Source organism: Erythrolamprus reginae, chromosome 5 (assembly GCF_031021105.1).
Source record: "Erythrolamprus reginae isolate rEryReg1 chromosome 5, rEryReg1.hap1, whole genome shotgun sequence".
NCBI lineage: Eukaryota > Metazoa > Chordata > Lepidosauria > Squamata > Dipsadidae > Erythrolamprus > Erythrolamprus reginae.
Window position 1 is genome coordinate 71,626,390 of NC_091954.1, and position 15,918 is coordinate 71,642,307.

The window sequence follows — 15,918 nt, forward strand, 5'->3', positions numbered from 1 at the left end:
AGTGGTCCCTCGATTTTCGCGGGTTTGAACTTCGCAAAACGGCTATACCATGGTTTTTCAAAAATATTAATTAAAAAATATAATACTTTGCAGGTTTTTTCCCTATACCACGGTTTTTCCCGCCCGACGTCATACGTCATCGCCAAACTTTCGTCCACCTTTAATAAATATTTTTTTTAAATAAACTTTAATAAATAAACACGATGAGTAATACTGTAATCTAAATGGTTGCTAAGGGAATAAGAAATTGCAGTTTAGGGGTTTAAAGTGTTAAGGGAAGGCTTGTGATACTGTTCATAGCCAAAAATAGTGTATTTACTTCCGCATCTCTACTTCGCGGAAATTCGACTTTCGCGGATGGTCTCGGAACGCATCCCCCCGCGAAAATCGAGGGAACACTGTAATTGTAAGGAATATAAATGATGATTCTTGAGTTACAAAGCTACATAAATAAAATTATCCCATTTCAATGTATGATTCAGGTTAACAAATAAATCCATGGATAACTCACTAATAAAGCAGAAACTAGATATTTCTTCTCTATTGCTTCTCTGCGGGACTGCCTGTCTATTTACTGGGGCATTTGCAGTTGAATACAATAGTGTAGATTCCTTGGTGCTCTCTGAGCTTGGTTATTTGATTGCAGATATTTAATCACTTACCGTAAGTAGGGTAACATCATCAGTGCTAGTCAATGTGGGGGTTTGTTCTCATATACACATATTGTAGTTTTTCTGCCACTATTGGTGGCGGTGTGGTTTTTCTCCTTTATAGTTCTTAATTAGACTATTGTTTAATGCTTGATTTCCCCCCCTGTATTATTCCCTGCTTATCTGGCTGTTGGTTGTTGGAGGGAATATATTCTGTTCTTTTTGTTCCCTTCTGTTCTGACTCAGTCTTAGCAGAACCAATAAACAGATTCCTTGTCCTGAAAAACCCCTCCTTATTTAGCTACTGTGAACTAATGACATCCACACACTGAAAAGTCCAGGCAATAATCCTTCAAAGGGTTAATTGCAGTAACAGATCTTATCAGTTCCTTGGGATACTTGTCAGACTTCCAGTCTCAAAGATGTAAATTAAGTTCTGGCAAGCAGTCTCTGAAGCACAACCACAGTAAGCAAATCTTCTGAAAGAAATTGGAACAGTTGTCTCCTGCAACCCCCCACCCCACCCATTCCTCCTATTTATTCCCCAGCCAAGGAGGGGCCATTCAGTGTCCATGTGTGCCTTTCTTCCCGAGTCAGTTACTTATCTGCAGTTGTTTTCCTCTCTTAACAGCTCTGCACATGCATGCATCTGGAATAAACCCCAGCTGTTTGCCCTCCCCACTTAGCTCCAATTCCGAAGGCAGCTGGGAAATTTTGGACAGCCCTGGTTTATCTCTGCTTCCAATACAGAGCATCCATAAGAGCCTTCCCCAAACTCCAGGACTGGCCCAAATTCCTCCCCAACCTCCTCACTGACCAAGTCTGCTGTCAGCTCCACTGGCGGACCACAACACCTTCTTAACTTTTTGTGGTCAATACTGATGATGTTATCTAGCTGGGTAATGAAAAGTCTGCAAGGAAACAACCCAGCTCAAAGAATAACAAAGGCTCCACTATATTTCTTTTCTTCTATTGAATACAATATTGTTTTATGAAAAGCATTCTACAGCAGTTTATTTAATTTCCTAGAAGCTCACCTTCATCCTCAGGCTCCTCCTCTTCCTCATTAGTTTCAGTGTAGTATCTTGAGTCCATTTGCTTTTGTAAAGCCTCCAATTTACTCTCGTAATCCTAAAATGACAAGAAGAAAACAGCCAAGGGTTTATTGTATTCTGACACTTCCAGTGAGATACGGCATCCCTGAAGAAGCAGGGATGAAATTTCAGTGGAAATCAATGGCCAGAAGGTGGAGCCTGGCCAGCGAAATCTCTTTGGAGAAAGGAGAGATCATGAGATCACACACATGTATTTTGAACACCTGCTCCTCCCAAGTAGACTGCAGGAACTGAGTTTCCCCCCCAATCAGCTAGGGAGATGAGCAGCTGGGAATTGAAGCATTCCAACTAAACTCATAATTGTAATGTAGCCTACATCGGCATAATGTAGTTGTAATGTAGACTGCATCGGCCTCAAGAAGGGCGGCATAGAAAGAAAGAAAGAAAGAAAGAAAGAAAGAAAGAAAGAAAGAAAGAAAGAAAGAAAGAAAGAAAGAAAGAAAGAAAGAAAGTAAGTAAGTAAGTAAGTAAGTAAGTAAGTAAGTAAGTAAGTAAGTAAGTAAGTAAGTAAGAAAAATAAATAAATTTTGGCTGAGCCTCATTACTTTTTATTGCTTTATTGTATTTACGGGACTGTCTCCTGCCGCCTACCTCCCAGAGACCTATTAAATCCCACACAGTTGGCCTTTTCCAGGTCCCATTAACTAAGCATGGCTGGTTGATGGGCCCGCGGGGGAGGGCCTTCTCTGTGGCAGCCCCGGCCCACCGGAACCAACTACCCCTCGATGTCCGTACAGCTCCCACCCTACTGGCCTTCCGAAAAGCCTTAAAAAATTGCCTTTGCCAGCATGCAAAGTTAATATCTTAGTCCTGGCCGAAACATGGTTTGATTGGTATGAGTGTATGATTGTGTTTAGTCTAAGGGTTTTATTGTTATTAATATTTGTTGACTGGTTTAATGGGGTTTTATGCTTAATATTTGACTTTAATCTTTGTCCTTTTTGATTGTTGTAAGCCGCCCTGAGTTTTACGGGATTGGGCGGCATATAAGTCAAAATGAATGAATGAATGAATGAATGAATGAATGAATGAATGAATGAATGAATAAATAAATAAATAAATAAATAAATAAAATGTGCATTTCTTTGCATGTGCCACAATAAACAGTTTTGAACTGTATTTTGGACACAATTGTTACGATGATGCATACATCCTAAAATTCAGGAAACTGCATAATCAAAGGAATCCTTACAAGTCTTTGTTGCTCTAGAAGGTAATTAGCCTCTTCTCTTTCCTTTCGGTATTGATCTTCCAGTTCCTGAAGCCTAAAAACAGGAATGAAAAATTGACAGTACAGGATCAACAATCAGAGACAATGTCCACTTTCCATAGCCCTTTCATTTTTGCCACCCAAAATGTCATTTGGACACACATATAGACAATAAATAAATAAAAATGATGGGTTTCCTAATGGGCAGAGCCTGTCTGTAAATCTCAGAAAGAGATTGTTCCCGTTCCTTTTGGCCCTGCTCCTTGGATGTCTGTATGCAAAGTGTTTGACCTACCATTTAAGCGAGACCCCTTAATTCTTGTCCGTGAGCTGTTTTGTACTTTTATTCTTACTCACCTCTGTTCCATTTCCTGCTTCATATCAATGCCTTGTTTCTCTAGCAATTCCCTCTGGGCAAAAGCCCAGTCCACTGGTTCAGCAGGAGTTTCTGCACAAGGCGTCCGCTCCCTCTCTTGCCGTGCCTGCTCCGGATGGTTAAATCGAAATACATGGCTTTTCCCCATGATGATGCGATTTCCTATAGAAATGGGGAGGGGATGTGTTTAACAGGGATGTACATGGGGTTGTAATTCAAAATCTATCCAACCCAATACTAAGATGATGCAATAACCCTGTTTCAGATGCAAGTTATGTGACTGGACTGCAGTTCATGGTCAAACACCAGTACATTTAGGATAATGCAATTTTACCTTCCAACAATCATTCTTATAAATCTGTCATAGTCTGGCAAGCAGTCAATCTGTTGCAAAGCATCTGTTAAAGCATTTGGTCTTTAGGCTAAGAATCTATTGCTTCATGTGTTCTCTTAGAAAGTTAAACTACCTGATCTTAAGATGCTGGGTTCTGTCACTTTCTTTCCATTGACATAAGTATCTGCACCTTCACAAGGTTCCAGGGTCACAATAGCTGTAAAAAATACAAATGGAATTTAGAAAGTCAAAACTATTGAAGATGTTTTATGAAATATGTATATTAAATATCCTCCAATAGTGAGCTCCAACTCTAAAAAATATGAGGAAGTGAAGGGTACTTATAGTAGCTGTTGTTATATATCACATAGATCAACTATAACATTTGGAAGTTGATACTCCTTACACGCAGATACCCTTCAACTTCAAAAAGTATTATTGATATCTATACTAAATATTTATAGTACATCGGACCCAGCGAGTAGCCCTCAATGGGACAAAGTCCACATGGAAAGAGGTAGGCAGCGGGGTAACAAAGGGATCAGTCCTAGGCCCAGTACTCTTTAACATATTTATCAATGACCTAGACGAGGGAATAGAGGGGGCATTAATTAAATTCGCAGATGACATCAAGCTGGCAGGAGTAGCCAACACCCCATAGGATAGGCACAGGATACAGAAAGATCTAGACAGAATTGTACAGTGGGCTGAAACGAACAAAATGAAGTTCAATGTGGAGAAAAGTAAAATCCTGCACCTAGGCAAAAAAAACCCAAAACATGCATACAAATTAGGCGAAACCACACTCACCATAAGTGACTATGAAGGGGATCTTGGAGTCTTGGTGGATAACCAGTTAAACATGGGCCAGCAATGTGCAGCAGCGGCTAAAAAAGCCAACACAATCCTAAGCTGCATGAACAGGAGGATACACTCTAAGACCAGAGAGGTAATAATACCACTCTATAAGGCCCTGGTCAGACCACACCTGGAGTATTGCATCCAGTTCTGGTCACCACACTTCAAAAGAGATATAGAGACTCTGGAAAGGGTGCAGAAAAGAGCAACTAAAATGGTAAGGGGACTAGAGACCAGGCCATACGAGGAAAGGTTGCTGGAACTGGGCATGGATAGTCTAGTAAAAAGAAGGGCTAGGGGGGACATGATAGCTGTATACAGATACTTAAGGGGTTGCCATGGAGAGGAGGGGGGCACACTATTTTCAAGGGCACCAGAGAGTCGGACGAGAGACAACGGTTGAAGTTGACCAAGGAAAGATTCAACCTTGAGATAAGGAAGAATTTCCTGACAGTGAGAGCGATCAACCAGTGGAATGGCCTGCCAGCGGAGGTTGTGAACTCCCCAACTTTGGACATTTTCAAGAGGAGATTGGACTGCCATTTGGCTGGAGTGATGTAGGATTTCCTGCTCAAGCAGGGGGTTGAACTTGATGACCTGTAAGGTCCCTTTCAACTCTAATAATAAATAAATAAAAATAAAAATAAAAACATACCTCCCTGGGCTGTGCATAAAACTACTTCTGAATTTTTGAAAATTGGTTTCTTCCCTTAGTATATTTCCAAATATTTTACTCAATATTGTGAGTTATTCATTATTTGGTTTGTTTTAAACACTATGCTAAAGTATCTAGATTACCATGACACATGTCCTATATAAAGCTTATATGATTATAACAGCACTAAGTGTCTACATGGTGATCATGGCTTGCTCATGCATACCCCACTAGGAACAGGGAAGAACATCTGCAAATGTTGAGTTTTTCCATATAAGGATACCTTCACTGCCAGATTTAGTGTCACTTCGGAATATACAGTGCTCTTCTTTGATGAAGTGGCCACTAAGTACGATGTCCTGTCTCCTCTCACCATCTTCTCGACCAACCCTGTTGAAGATAGATCTCAATTATTCAGCGATCAGTGATCCAAAACTGTAAGGCATTATCAATAGTTCATTCATTGCAAAATGTCTATTATTACTCCTAACAAGCAAGTAGTAAAGTTTGGGGAACATTATTGTAAATAATTGCATAATATATTAGTTCTAGACTAAAATATACTTATACTAGATCAGTTTGTTTGTAGCCAAATTAAAAACAATGATTATGACATGGGAATTTTGTTACCTGGTGATTCCATCTTTAATGTAATAGAGAAGGCACTCAGACATCAGTGGGTCTTCATTTAGGTTGACCAGATGTGGTGTCTACAAAATCAACGGAGAAGAGTGAACATGGCCATAGAGAGATGTAACCATATTTTCCTATAACATCCATTTCATTGAGAACAACTTGGGTCATAGTATCAATCATTTGGCTCTTATAAAAATGAACCATCCCCTAACTTGTCATATCAAGCTGAATACTTTATTAAAAATAAAATATGCAACTGATATTGAAAATGCAATTTAGAGACACTAGTATGATAAATTCCAATCCTGATCAAATACACCAAGTGCAATAGGAAGTATTCGACCTCCTTCTTCCCACAGTCACATTTGTTTCCCTGAAAATTTCCCACCATATTTTTTTTCTTCCTTTTTAAAGACACATATAAAGATTCATATAAAGATCTCAAGAATTATATGCTTAGGATTAGATTTAACTCTGCCTCTCAGCATGATCTCCGAATAGGATTTCATATAATTACTTTTTTTTAAAGGACACAAATTATATCACAAAGCTTGCCCTTCAACTGCTTAAGAGTATCAAAATTTCTATTGGCTCAAGGGCTGCACAAGTTTTGGCTGGCATGCACACTCCAAAAATGGGTGCAGCTACTTCACTTTTCCTTATTTTAATGCTTTATTTTATATGTTTGAGGAGTATCATAGTTAAGTAGTTGGCATATTTCAAAGCGCTTATGATCAATATCTAGGATAAAAAAATATCCAACCTTTTTAGGAGAAAATACCCCTAAGGTACCACCATCTTCTCTCATAGCCACTCCCATTTCTGCCAGCAAAGCTTCTCTGAAGAAGGAAGGAAGGAAGGAAGGAAGGAAGGAAGGAAGGAAGGGATAAAGATGAATTTTTGAAAATTTTGCTAAAACAAGATAATATAGTAAGAGATGATTCAGAAATAAGAGTTACAGGATCAAGGAAAGAATTTTCTGAATTTTTGATATGTTGAGCCCGAAAGGTCTGCTATCCATGGATATTGTTAGATTTCAACAACTCTCTCCAACAGTTGACATGCTTTTAATTCATATAAAAAAACCCTAATGCTTAAACGGAATCTGAGATTTTCTACTCAACACAGCTAATTTACAGTTTGAAACATCATTCATGTGATGATTGTTCGAATGTTTACAATCATTATGTTATAGTGCCATCACATGCGATATTTTCTGGTCACAGTTATAAAGGATGATGTGTATACCCTTACTGAAATGATATTGAACTGGAAGGTATTCCACTCAGAGCCACAAAAACTCTTTTGTTTTATAAAATGATGCTTCACGTAGCACTTTCAGCCAGCAGCTATAAAAGTAACAGTTAGCTAACAAAAGAAAAAAAATATGACAAAATGTTGAACCTTGTGACAAAAACAATTTTCTAGACTAAACTAGCTGCCTTATTCCTACCTCTCCATACGAATTGCTTCTGTTCTACGCAGCTTTTCTTCCCATGTTTCATTCAGCTCCGCAATTATCTTCTCCGTTTCCTGCAGAGTTCAAGTTAAATATGAATGTCGTGACTGTCATCTGATTGAACCAAAAGTATTTTGCCTAAAATACATGAGGTTACTGTTACTCTACAAAAGCTTCAGCAATCTGATATTCTGCAGATGTCTTAGAATAGATTTCTGCCAGGATGAGGATTCCAATTTATCTACATCTTAATATCTGTTGGCTGGGAAACAATATTTTAATGGTGTTACACTTCTATTGTATACAAATTCTAAGTGAAGCCATGCATTTAGAAGACACAAATCAGTCAAATAAACTAAGGCTATTTAAATTGTATGTATGCGTGTATTCAATTTATGAGCTCTGGGTGGCAAACAATATATAACACAACACAAAATAAAACAAGAGGGGGGATCTAGGCATCATCCCCAAATAATACACAACCATATTGAACAAAGGACTCCATCCAGGGTTGGGCAGCAAGTGAAATGGCATGGGACACTGTTCCACTGGTGGAAATGGAGTTGCGCGTGCAGCTCCATCACTGCCACCCATGCACACAAGATTCAACTTCTGCGCATGTGCAGCAGCCAAATCTCGCTGCCCCAGCCAGCAGCAACAGTGCCCCCATTGGGTGGGCCAAGAGAGCGGGCACTCATCTGGCTGGCGTGGGGTGCCTCTGCTGCTGCTGCCGATGCGGCCAGCGGGCGGCTGCGAGGCTGGATCTTGCAAAGTGCAGCAGCGGTCAGCCCCGGCCGTGAGCCACCAGCGGGAAGAAATCCTCTAAGAAGGAGAGCAGCTCATCGGGGAGAGTCTGGCAAGTGGGCGACGTGGGCAACGGGGGAGTGACATCATCTCCCCAATGAGCTGCTCTCCTTCCTGGAGAATTTCTTCCTGCTAGTGGCTCCCGGGCGGGACTGACTGGGGCACCTTTGCCACTGCTGCTGCAGCTGGCGGGTGGCGGCATCAGTCAATCCTGCCCAGGAGCCACCAACGGGAAGAAATCCTCCAGGAAGGAGAGCAGCTCATCAGGGAAACTCTGGCAAGTGGGCGATGGGGGAGCGATGTCCCCCCGACAAGCTGCTTTCTTTCCTGGAGAATTTCTTCCTGCTGGTGGCTCCCAGGCGGAACTGCTTCGGGCATGATTCTGTGGATGTGCAGGGAACTGAAGGGTGGGGGCGCATGCATGCATGCATGCTCCCCCTTCCCCTCCGGGGGTGTTCCAGTAAAGCCGCGAATGGCTGTCCTTTACTGACTCCATCCCTCATAACCGGACCTAGGAGTACAATCAGGTCTTCAATACTTTACAGCAAGTCAATTTTTTTTAATCAACTTTATTTGATTAGTTAATCGACCATATCAAAGCGAGGAAAAGGACCACATCGGTCGTCATAAAACTGTGACTGGTTAAAATACAATAAAATTGGCTAAAATAGAGGGAATTTGAATAAATAATAAGTTAAAATGCAGTATAATATGCTAAAATTGAGTAGTAAAACATGAGAATATAACTCGTGCAAAGGATTATATTAAACAAATCTAAGATACTGATATAAAATATTCTTAACTGAGTTCATCTCCTTTGCAAGTCAATACATAAATAAATAGCTTTAGGGTATAGAATTTTCTTTATTTTTCTCCAACACACAATAAAAAACAACATATGCAATAAAAAACACAGAGTCAATGCCCAAAGTAATAATATTAATAATACATAATATTTCTCTGTTACCTTAAACATTAAAAAATGTCTAAATATCTTAAAATATACCTTTTACTAAATTAATTTGCTCGTCTCTGCTACATTAATTAAAGTTAACTACTCATCAAACATATATCCTCTACAAATAATGATATTATAACATCTATTACCTTATCTCCCTTTTTCTATCTATTTTAAAACATAGATATCTTTACTCAACATCCAATTTCATCCTTTCACCTCTTTGTTAAATCCTTATCCATTGCTGCTCCCAATCCTTATTTCGTCATCCGGGTCTTTAATAGATTAAAATTAAATCATCATATATTTCCTTTAACACGATTTAAAAATAATTATTTCTCAGTTATTTTTTATTTTCCAACCATTCATAGAAGTTTCCCCAGATTTTATAATAATCACACTCTTCTTTATCTTTAAGCTTAAAATCTATTCATTTCAGCACAGTCTAAAATCTTATGTAATATTTCTCTTTCATTTGGAGTTTTATTCATCCAATTCTGTGCATATGCTATTCTAGCTGTTGTAACAATATGTACAATCAGGCATATTTCTTCTTTGTTTAAATTTTCTAGTAAAATATTTAAAAACTACCTAAAGCTAGTTTCTAATAACTAGCTTTAAAGACTAGCAACAGGACTGTTGCTCTAAATCCTGTCAATAAAGTTAGATCTAGGAGTTTATGATTGTGCAAATATTATCTTGTGACTGTAAATACGTTATGGTGTATATTCATTTTTAATGCTCTTGTGTAATTTTAACTGCTGCTTAATTTTTTTGGTTAATTACATTTTTGTTGTGGTTCGACTATATAGGGAGAGTGCATTATAAATAATTCTTTGTCTGCTTACTTTGTTTTCCCTTATAATTTCAGAAAATAGTATATTGGAATAAAATAATTCTTTATCAGCTTATTGCTAAAAATGGGAAAAAAATAAAATGCTTATTTCTGGATTGGAAAACTGAAAAAAGATTGAATGAGGAGCTAATAAGATTGTGATGTTAGGGAGGGTACAAGGATAATGCGGTTATTTGTAATTACTGTAAAGAAGAATGGGAGTTGTTTCTTTTTTTCTCCTTTCTTTAACTGTACTCTTTTCTGCACTTCTTAATTTTAAAAAGAATAAGATAATTCAAATTATTATAATTGGAATAAATGTCATGTTAGAACCTATTAATACTTGTTTCTGCTCTTCTTTCTACCGCATTCTCTCCATATCATTACAGTGCAAAGACAGTCTTCTTCATAATGGCTCTTACCTTGAGTCTTTCAATGGCTTCTTCACTACCCGGAGCAAACATGATGCGCTCATGTAGACTATTGACTGAGGCAGCTCGACTGGACAAGGCGGAGAGTGAGGAGGATGGACTCATTCCTACCAAGGCATTGGTCACTGTGGAGAGATTGTCATTCCGTTGACTCATATCTGCCACTCTACGATTATCATTATTGTTCTCAAAGTCGGACATGTCTATGGGATTGAAGGGAGGAGAAAGAAAAGGGAAAGAAACAAGACAAGAAGAAGGAAGGAAAGGATAGAGAAAAGAATTGCAGTTGGGAAATAGCAACATGATGCAATGAGGAGAAAGATAGAAATTCAACACAGAGATATGCAGACAGTAATGTAGCTGGAAGAGACAGGGCTGGAACTTCAAATTAGCTGGAGCGTTCACACTACGCCCTGTGCAAACCTCTCTTAAAACTGATAAGCAGATTTTTGCTGATTCCTGTGCTTTGGGGAAAATAGGCAGCATTTAAAAAAAGAAAAAAAAATCTCTCAGCTATTATTCCAGAGAAATAATATGCTAGGCAGGAAGAATCGGTGATCATGTCCGCTAAGGCCATGCATGAGGTATCAAAATTCCATACCCGATGAATTATTTATTTGTAATCATTCATTCCAGTGCCATTAGAAAAATGGAAGGTATTTTTACATTTCTGAGGCATTGAGTTGAAAGATGAACTTAAAAATAAAGGGGGAGGGGGAGGAAATGGGCAAGAGACTCGTTGGCGCAATGGTTAGTCCAGTACTGCAAGCTACTTCTGCTGATCACCGGCTGCCAGCAGTTTGGCAGATCGAATCTCAGTAGGCTCAAGGTTGACTCAGCCTTCCATCCTTCCAGGGTTGGTGAAATGAGGACCCAGATTGTTGGGGGCAATATGCTTACTCTCTGTAAATCTGCTTAGAGAGGGCTGTAAAGCGTTGTGCAGCAGTATATAAATCTAAATCTAAAAACTAAATCTAATCTAAAATCTAAATAGGAGTAGTTCAGAATACGATGATGATTATATCCCAGCTCAGTATAATGGTTATAACCAGTAATGGGCAGCCAAAATTTTTACTGCCACACTTATTTTGTGGGTGTGGCTTAATGGTCATGTGACTGAGTAAGAATGGCTTGCTGGTCATGTGATCAGGTGGGAGTGGCTTGAACGATCATCATCGTTCAAGTGAACTGTTAAGTCCTGGACTTACAACCTTTCCAGTGTCGCTCGCTGGGGTGACAATTTGCTTCGCGTTTCCCGCGCTCTCCTTCCAGGGTCGCTCCCCCACCTCAGGCTGCGTAGCTAGGCAAACGAGTGCTGCCAGAAGCATAAATGCTGCCAGTGCCATTTCCACCCATGCCTTCTGCTTGGGAGGTGGCCGTGTGAGGCTGGAGGGGGGCCGGGCAGGAGAGAGGGAAGCTCATCCAAGGCCAGGAAGGAGGAAAGAGGAAAAAAGCAAGGGGCGCAGACACAGCAGCAGCAGCAGGGACAAAAAGGAGAGCTGAGCCGAGACCAGTAATCCAGGAAGTGACAGCCGCCGATCAGCTGGAGCTGCGCACACATCTTCATTTCCGCTGGTGGAACTGTGTTCCACCCCATCCTGCCTGCTGCCCACCCCTGGTTATAATATCAGGCTAGAAACTGGGAGACTCTAAGTTCTAGGCCCACAAAGCCAGCTGGGTTATCTTGAACCAGCCACTTTCTCTCAGCCCTAGAAAAGAGGTGACAGCAAATAACTTCTGGCAGTTCAAAACCTTGCCAAGAAAATTGCAAGGGCATGTTCAGACAGTTTCTGAGAATTGGGTACAATTGAACAGAAGAAAAAATATTTGCATAAAGATGCTAGGAAAGGTCTTGAACTAGACCAATGACAGTGAACCTTTTTTCCTCGGGTGCCAAAGGTCGCATGTGCGAGTGCCCACACCCATAATTCAATGCCTGGGGAGGGTAAAAACACCCTCCCCCATCCCCCAGGATCTCTCTGGAAGCCAAACATGCTCTCCCAGAGCCTTGTGTGAGCCAAAATCAGCTGGCCGGCACACACATGCATGTTGGAGCTGAGCTAGGGCAACGGCTTATGTGCCAGCAGATATGACTCCACGTGCCACCTGTGGCGCCCGTCCCACAGGTTCGCCATCACTGAACTAGACTAATTCAGAAATTTCTTATGAATGAAGATGCTGAATTAAGTAGAAGTGCCAATCTAATACAGGGATACTAAGAAAAAAATGCTATGTTTGTCATACAAGAGGCACGCTTCTATAGAAGCTAAATAGAGTTTCTCCTCTAACACATCTCTAGAATATCCTTCCCTCTGCAGGTTTAACTTCAGCATTTAGTCATTTAAAACATTTTTATACCACTATTCATTAAAAGCCATCTTGACAAATAGAAATTAAACAGAAAACAAAAATAACGATGACTACAGTAGTGATCAACATTCTCAGAGAAAAAAAGTAAGAGGTTGCCTAATAGGAAATTCTTTGTTTTGAATGGTTCTAAAAATGTTTTTAGAAACATTTGGGCAATTGTTTATCTCAAATGTGAAATTCCATACAGATTTTAAGCAATATTGTTTCCCCATTATTTCTTTAATCTTGAGGGTTTTTAAAAAATACATTTTTACGTCTCTTCAGGAATTTAAAATTAATACACAATATTTTGTTGACTGGTAGTACAGAGAACTTATTCAGAAGGATCCTCGGATTTAGGCAACTCATATTAAAAAGGGTGGATTTGAAAGATTCAAAAACTGTAAGATGATGCCCAAATGTATTTATTTGTTTGTTTGTTTAACAAGATTTGTCTGCTGGATTTGACTCCAATGGACTCAAATTGGTATTCTGTTTCTTTATTTGCACTTCTTAAACTGGATAGATGAGGGAAACAGGGATATGCACTTTATTTATAGTATCGGAATGGGCATCTCATATTTGAGATGTGTGATGAAAATTTTGAGTTTTACAAGGCAGAAATCTCATTTTATCAATAAAAAGTAAATTTTCCCTTAGATTATGCAACTCCTAGTGACATGGGTGATAAGGAAGTAGTTTTATTTTTTTCCCTTCAGAAATTGTTTTGACTTCCCACTCTAGCCAAAGCCTATAATCCCCACATAACCCTGCATCCAAATCCTCACTAAACCCTGGTTAGCTTTCAAATCAGCTAAGGTTAAGTAGGTGCTGCTGCCACCTGGTGTTTGTGTGTGTGTGTGTGTGTGTGTGCGCGCGCACACACGCACATGGGAATGGACAAGAGTGTATACAAAGGCGTGAATATATGTAAACAGACATATAACAGATAGATGATATAGATAGAGAGAAGTTGATTGATAGGTAGGTAGGTGGGTAGGTGGGTAGGTAGATAGGTAGGTAGGTAGGTAGGTAGGTAGGTAGGTAGGTAGGTAGATAGATAGATAGATAGATAGATAGATAGATAGATAGATAGATAGACTAGATAGATAGACAGACAGACAGACAGACAAGACAGACAGACAGACAGATAGATAGATAGATAGACAGATGATATACTCTCTTAGACTTTTCTGACAACCCTTTTTATTCAGCTAGATATTGCAATTCCAAACCATCTTGGCACATGGAGAACCAAGACTGAAAAATCAAATAGATATCAAATTATTGGGAATGGACTTGGGAAAACTGTAGCTCTTTGACCAGGACTAATGGGTTAAAATAACAGAGGCCAGAAAAGATATAAGCAGCTGGAGTCAAAGTTTAAAATTGCAATTTCATACATCATATATTTAATTTATATTTGAAGTTATTCAGCAGATTAAAATGTGAGAGGGAAGATCCTATGTGGTTCTACAGGGAAGATAGGCCTGGATGTGGACAACTGGAAAGTTCCGTTTGCCAATTTGACCAGAGCGTAGGCTGAACTGCTCAAAATAGAGGCTGAGGCTCCAGGCTTTGAAACATGCCAGCAAAAGCCAGCTTGCTTTATCAAATGCAATCAGCAACTGAACTACTCCCACAGCATTCCTAGTAGGTACAACTGCTAGTAGAAAGGCCAAACAAGATCGCTGGTAATACTTAAGCCAATAGTGGGTAAAGCAGATATTTTAGTGCTTTGGAGCAAGATGTTCCTTTTCCCTCAGCAAAACAAATTCATTTGATCCAGCTCCAGCAGAAGCAACAGCAGAGATAGCAGCAGCACAAGCATCAGGATACATAGATACAGTACAGAGAAAGGAATCTCAAGAGCAAACTCAAACGAAAATGTTTCTGGAGTTAAGGAGATGGAGTAGATCTTATGGGATCGCCAGATTAAAAAACAACCCAGCTAAAGTTGAATGCCGCAGTGCCTTAATTCAAACAGAACAGGGCCTGCAATATATTTGGATATTAAATTGATTTTTTTTTCTGTGTATACTACAGGTCTGAGGGAAAAAAATCACTAAAGAATGTTCCGGAAAGACCTGTGGGTGTTCTTGGACATTTTGAAGGCGAGAAATGCCATTTTTGTGGAAGACGTATTTAGTATTCTAATATGAACACTAAAACTCAAAAACTAGTTTCTTGCCACAGCACTTAACAGCAGCAGTTTCCATGGATTGTTTGTATTTAGTAATATGGCCAGATTCCTATAAAAGCCCAGCTCTGCTCTTTGAAGAAGCTATATATAAACCATCTCAACACCTGCCCTAAAATGAAAAGGTTTTCCCAACATTAGCTATTGAATTCATTTCTCATGCTGTACTTCTGTTCCTTTGCTTCGACTGACTTTTGTCAAAAGCATTGAAGCGCACAAAATACCAGCCATGGGAAATACACACATTTAGGTCCTCCTGGAACAGGATTGGCTAAGAGAGATAGGAGAAGGGAGTGGGAAGACAAAGAAAACAAGAGTAGGTTTATCTTGCAGGAATAAAGAAACAGCACCTGAGGGCCTTTCCGCAAATCCAGAGTCCTTGAGCTTATTCCGTAGGTTTTATATAACTAGCTCACTCTTTCTTTTAATGTAGTGCACCCACCTTACAAAGTGGCAGCCTTTCCCTGATTTTATTTTACCTGGGCAGTTGTGTGTTCCCATACTGTAAAGAGTTACCACTCTATGATGTGCAAGTAAAAGAATATGGATAAAATAATTGGTGAAAGAGGTAAGAAGTTTATGAGAAGGGGAGGAAACAACTACACTCATTTCCATTCAAAACATGGCTATTATCCCATGAAGAGTCATGCCATTCATTAAGCTACCATACTTTTCATGATAGTTGATTTAGATGGGATAATCATATCTTCTTAGCCATAAAAAGGTTGTGCTTAAAAGTCATAGGCAAAAATAAATTAATCCCACAACAAAATGTGGATCTCTTGGTATATAACAAAGCAACGAGATGTTCAAGCTGCTTATTTCCTCAATTAGAAATTGACTGGAAACTTCATTATCAAATAATTCTTTCCTTATTCACAGCTAAGGAAGTCCACACTGCTGTAGACTGTAAAAAGAGAAACAATTTTCCAATTACAATGTTGGGGAGTTAAATAAATCCTATCATCGATTACTAAATATTTTAAATAACTTTATATCACTATGGATAGATAATCATAATTGCTCAGAAGCAGAAGTATAGAGTGAT

The 15,918-nt window shown here is 39.3% G+C and overlaps 1 protein-coding gene across 1 annotated transcript in view; it reads right to left on the bottom strand.

Moving 5' to 3' along the window:
- KIF1A (kinesin family member 1A) overlaps window positions 1-15,918 on the bottom strand; it is a 126,105-nt gene that overhangs the window by 49,097 nt on the left and 61,090 nt on the right. Inside the window, exons 14-23 of the mRNA XM_070754038.1 lie at window positions 15,115-15,141; window positions 10,313-10,524; window positions 7,288-7,367; window positions 6,598-6,673; window positions 5,829-5,908; window positions 5,482-5,588; window positions 3,819-3,902; window positions 3,333-3,513; window positions 2,958-3,030; window positions 1,688-1,781 (exon numbers count right to left, since the gene is read on the bottom strand). Of these exons, the coding sequence (XP_070610139.1) occupies window positions 1,688-1,781; window positions 2,958-3,030; window positions 3,333-3,513; window positions 3,819-3,902; window positions 5,482-5,588; window positions 5,829-5,908; window positions 6,598-6,673; window positions 7,288-7,367; window positions 10,313-10,524; window positions 15,115-15,141 (1,014 nt within the window). The remainder of the gene's footprint in view (window positions 1-1,687; window positions 1,782-2,957; window positions 3,031-3,332; window positions 3,514-3,818; window positions 3,903-5,481; window positions 5,589-5,828; window positions 5,909-6,597; window positions 6,674-7,287; window positions 7,368-10,312; window positions 10,525-15,114; window positions 15,142-15,918) is intronic.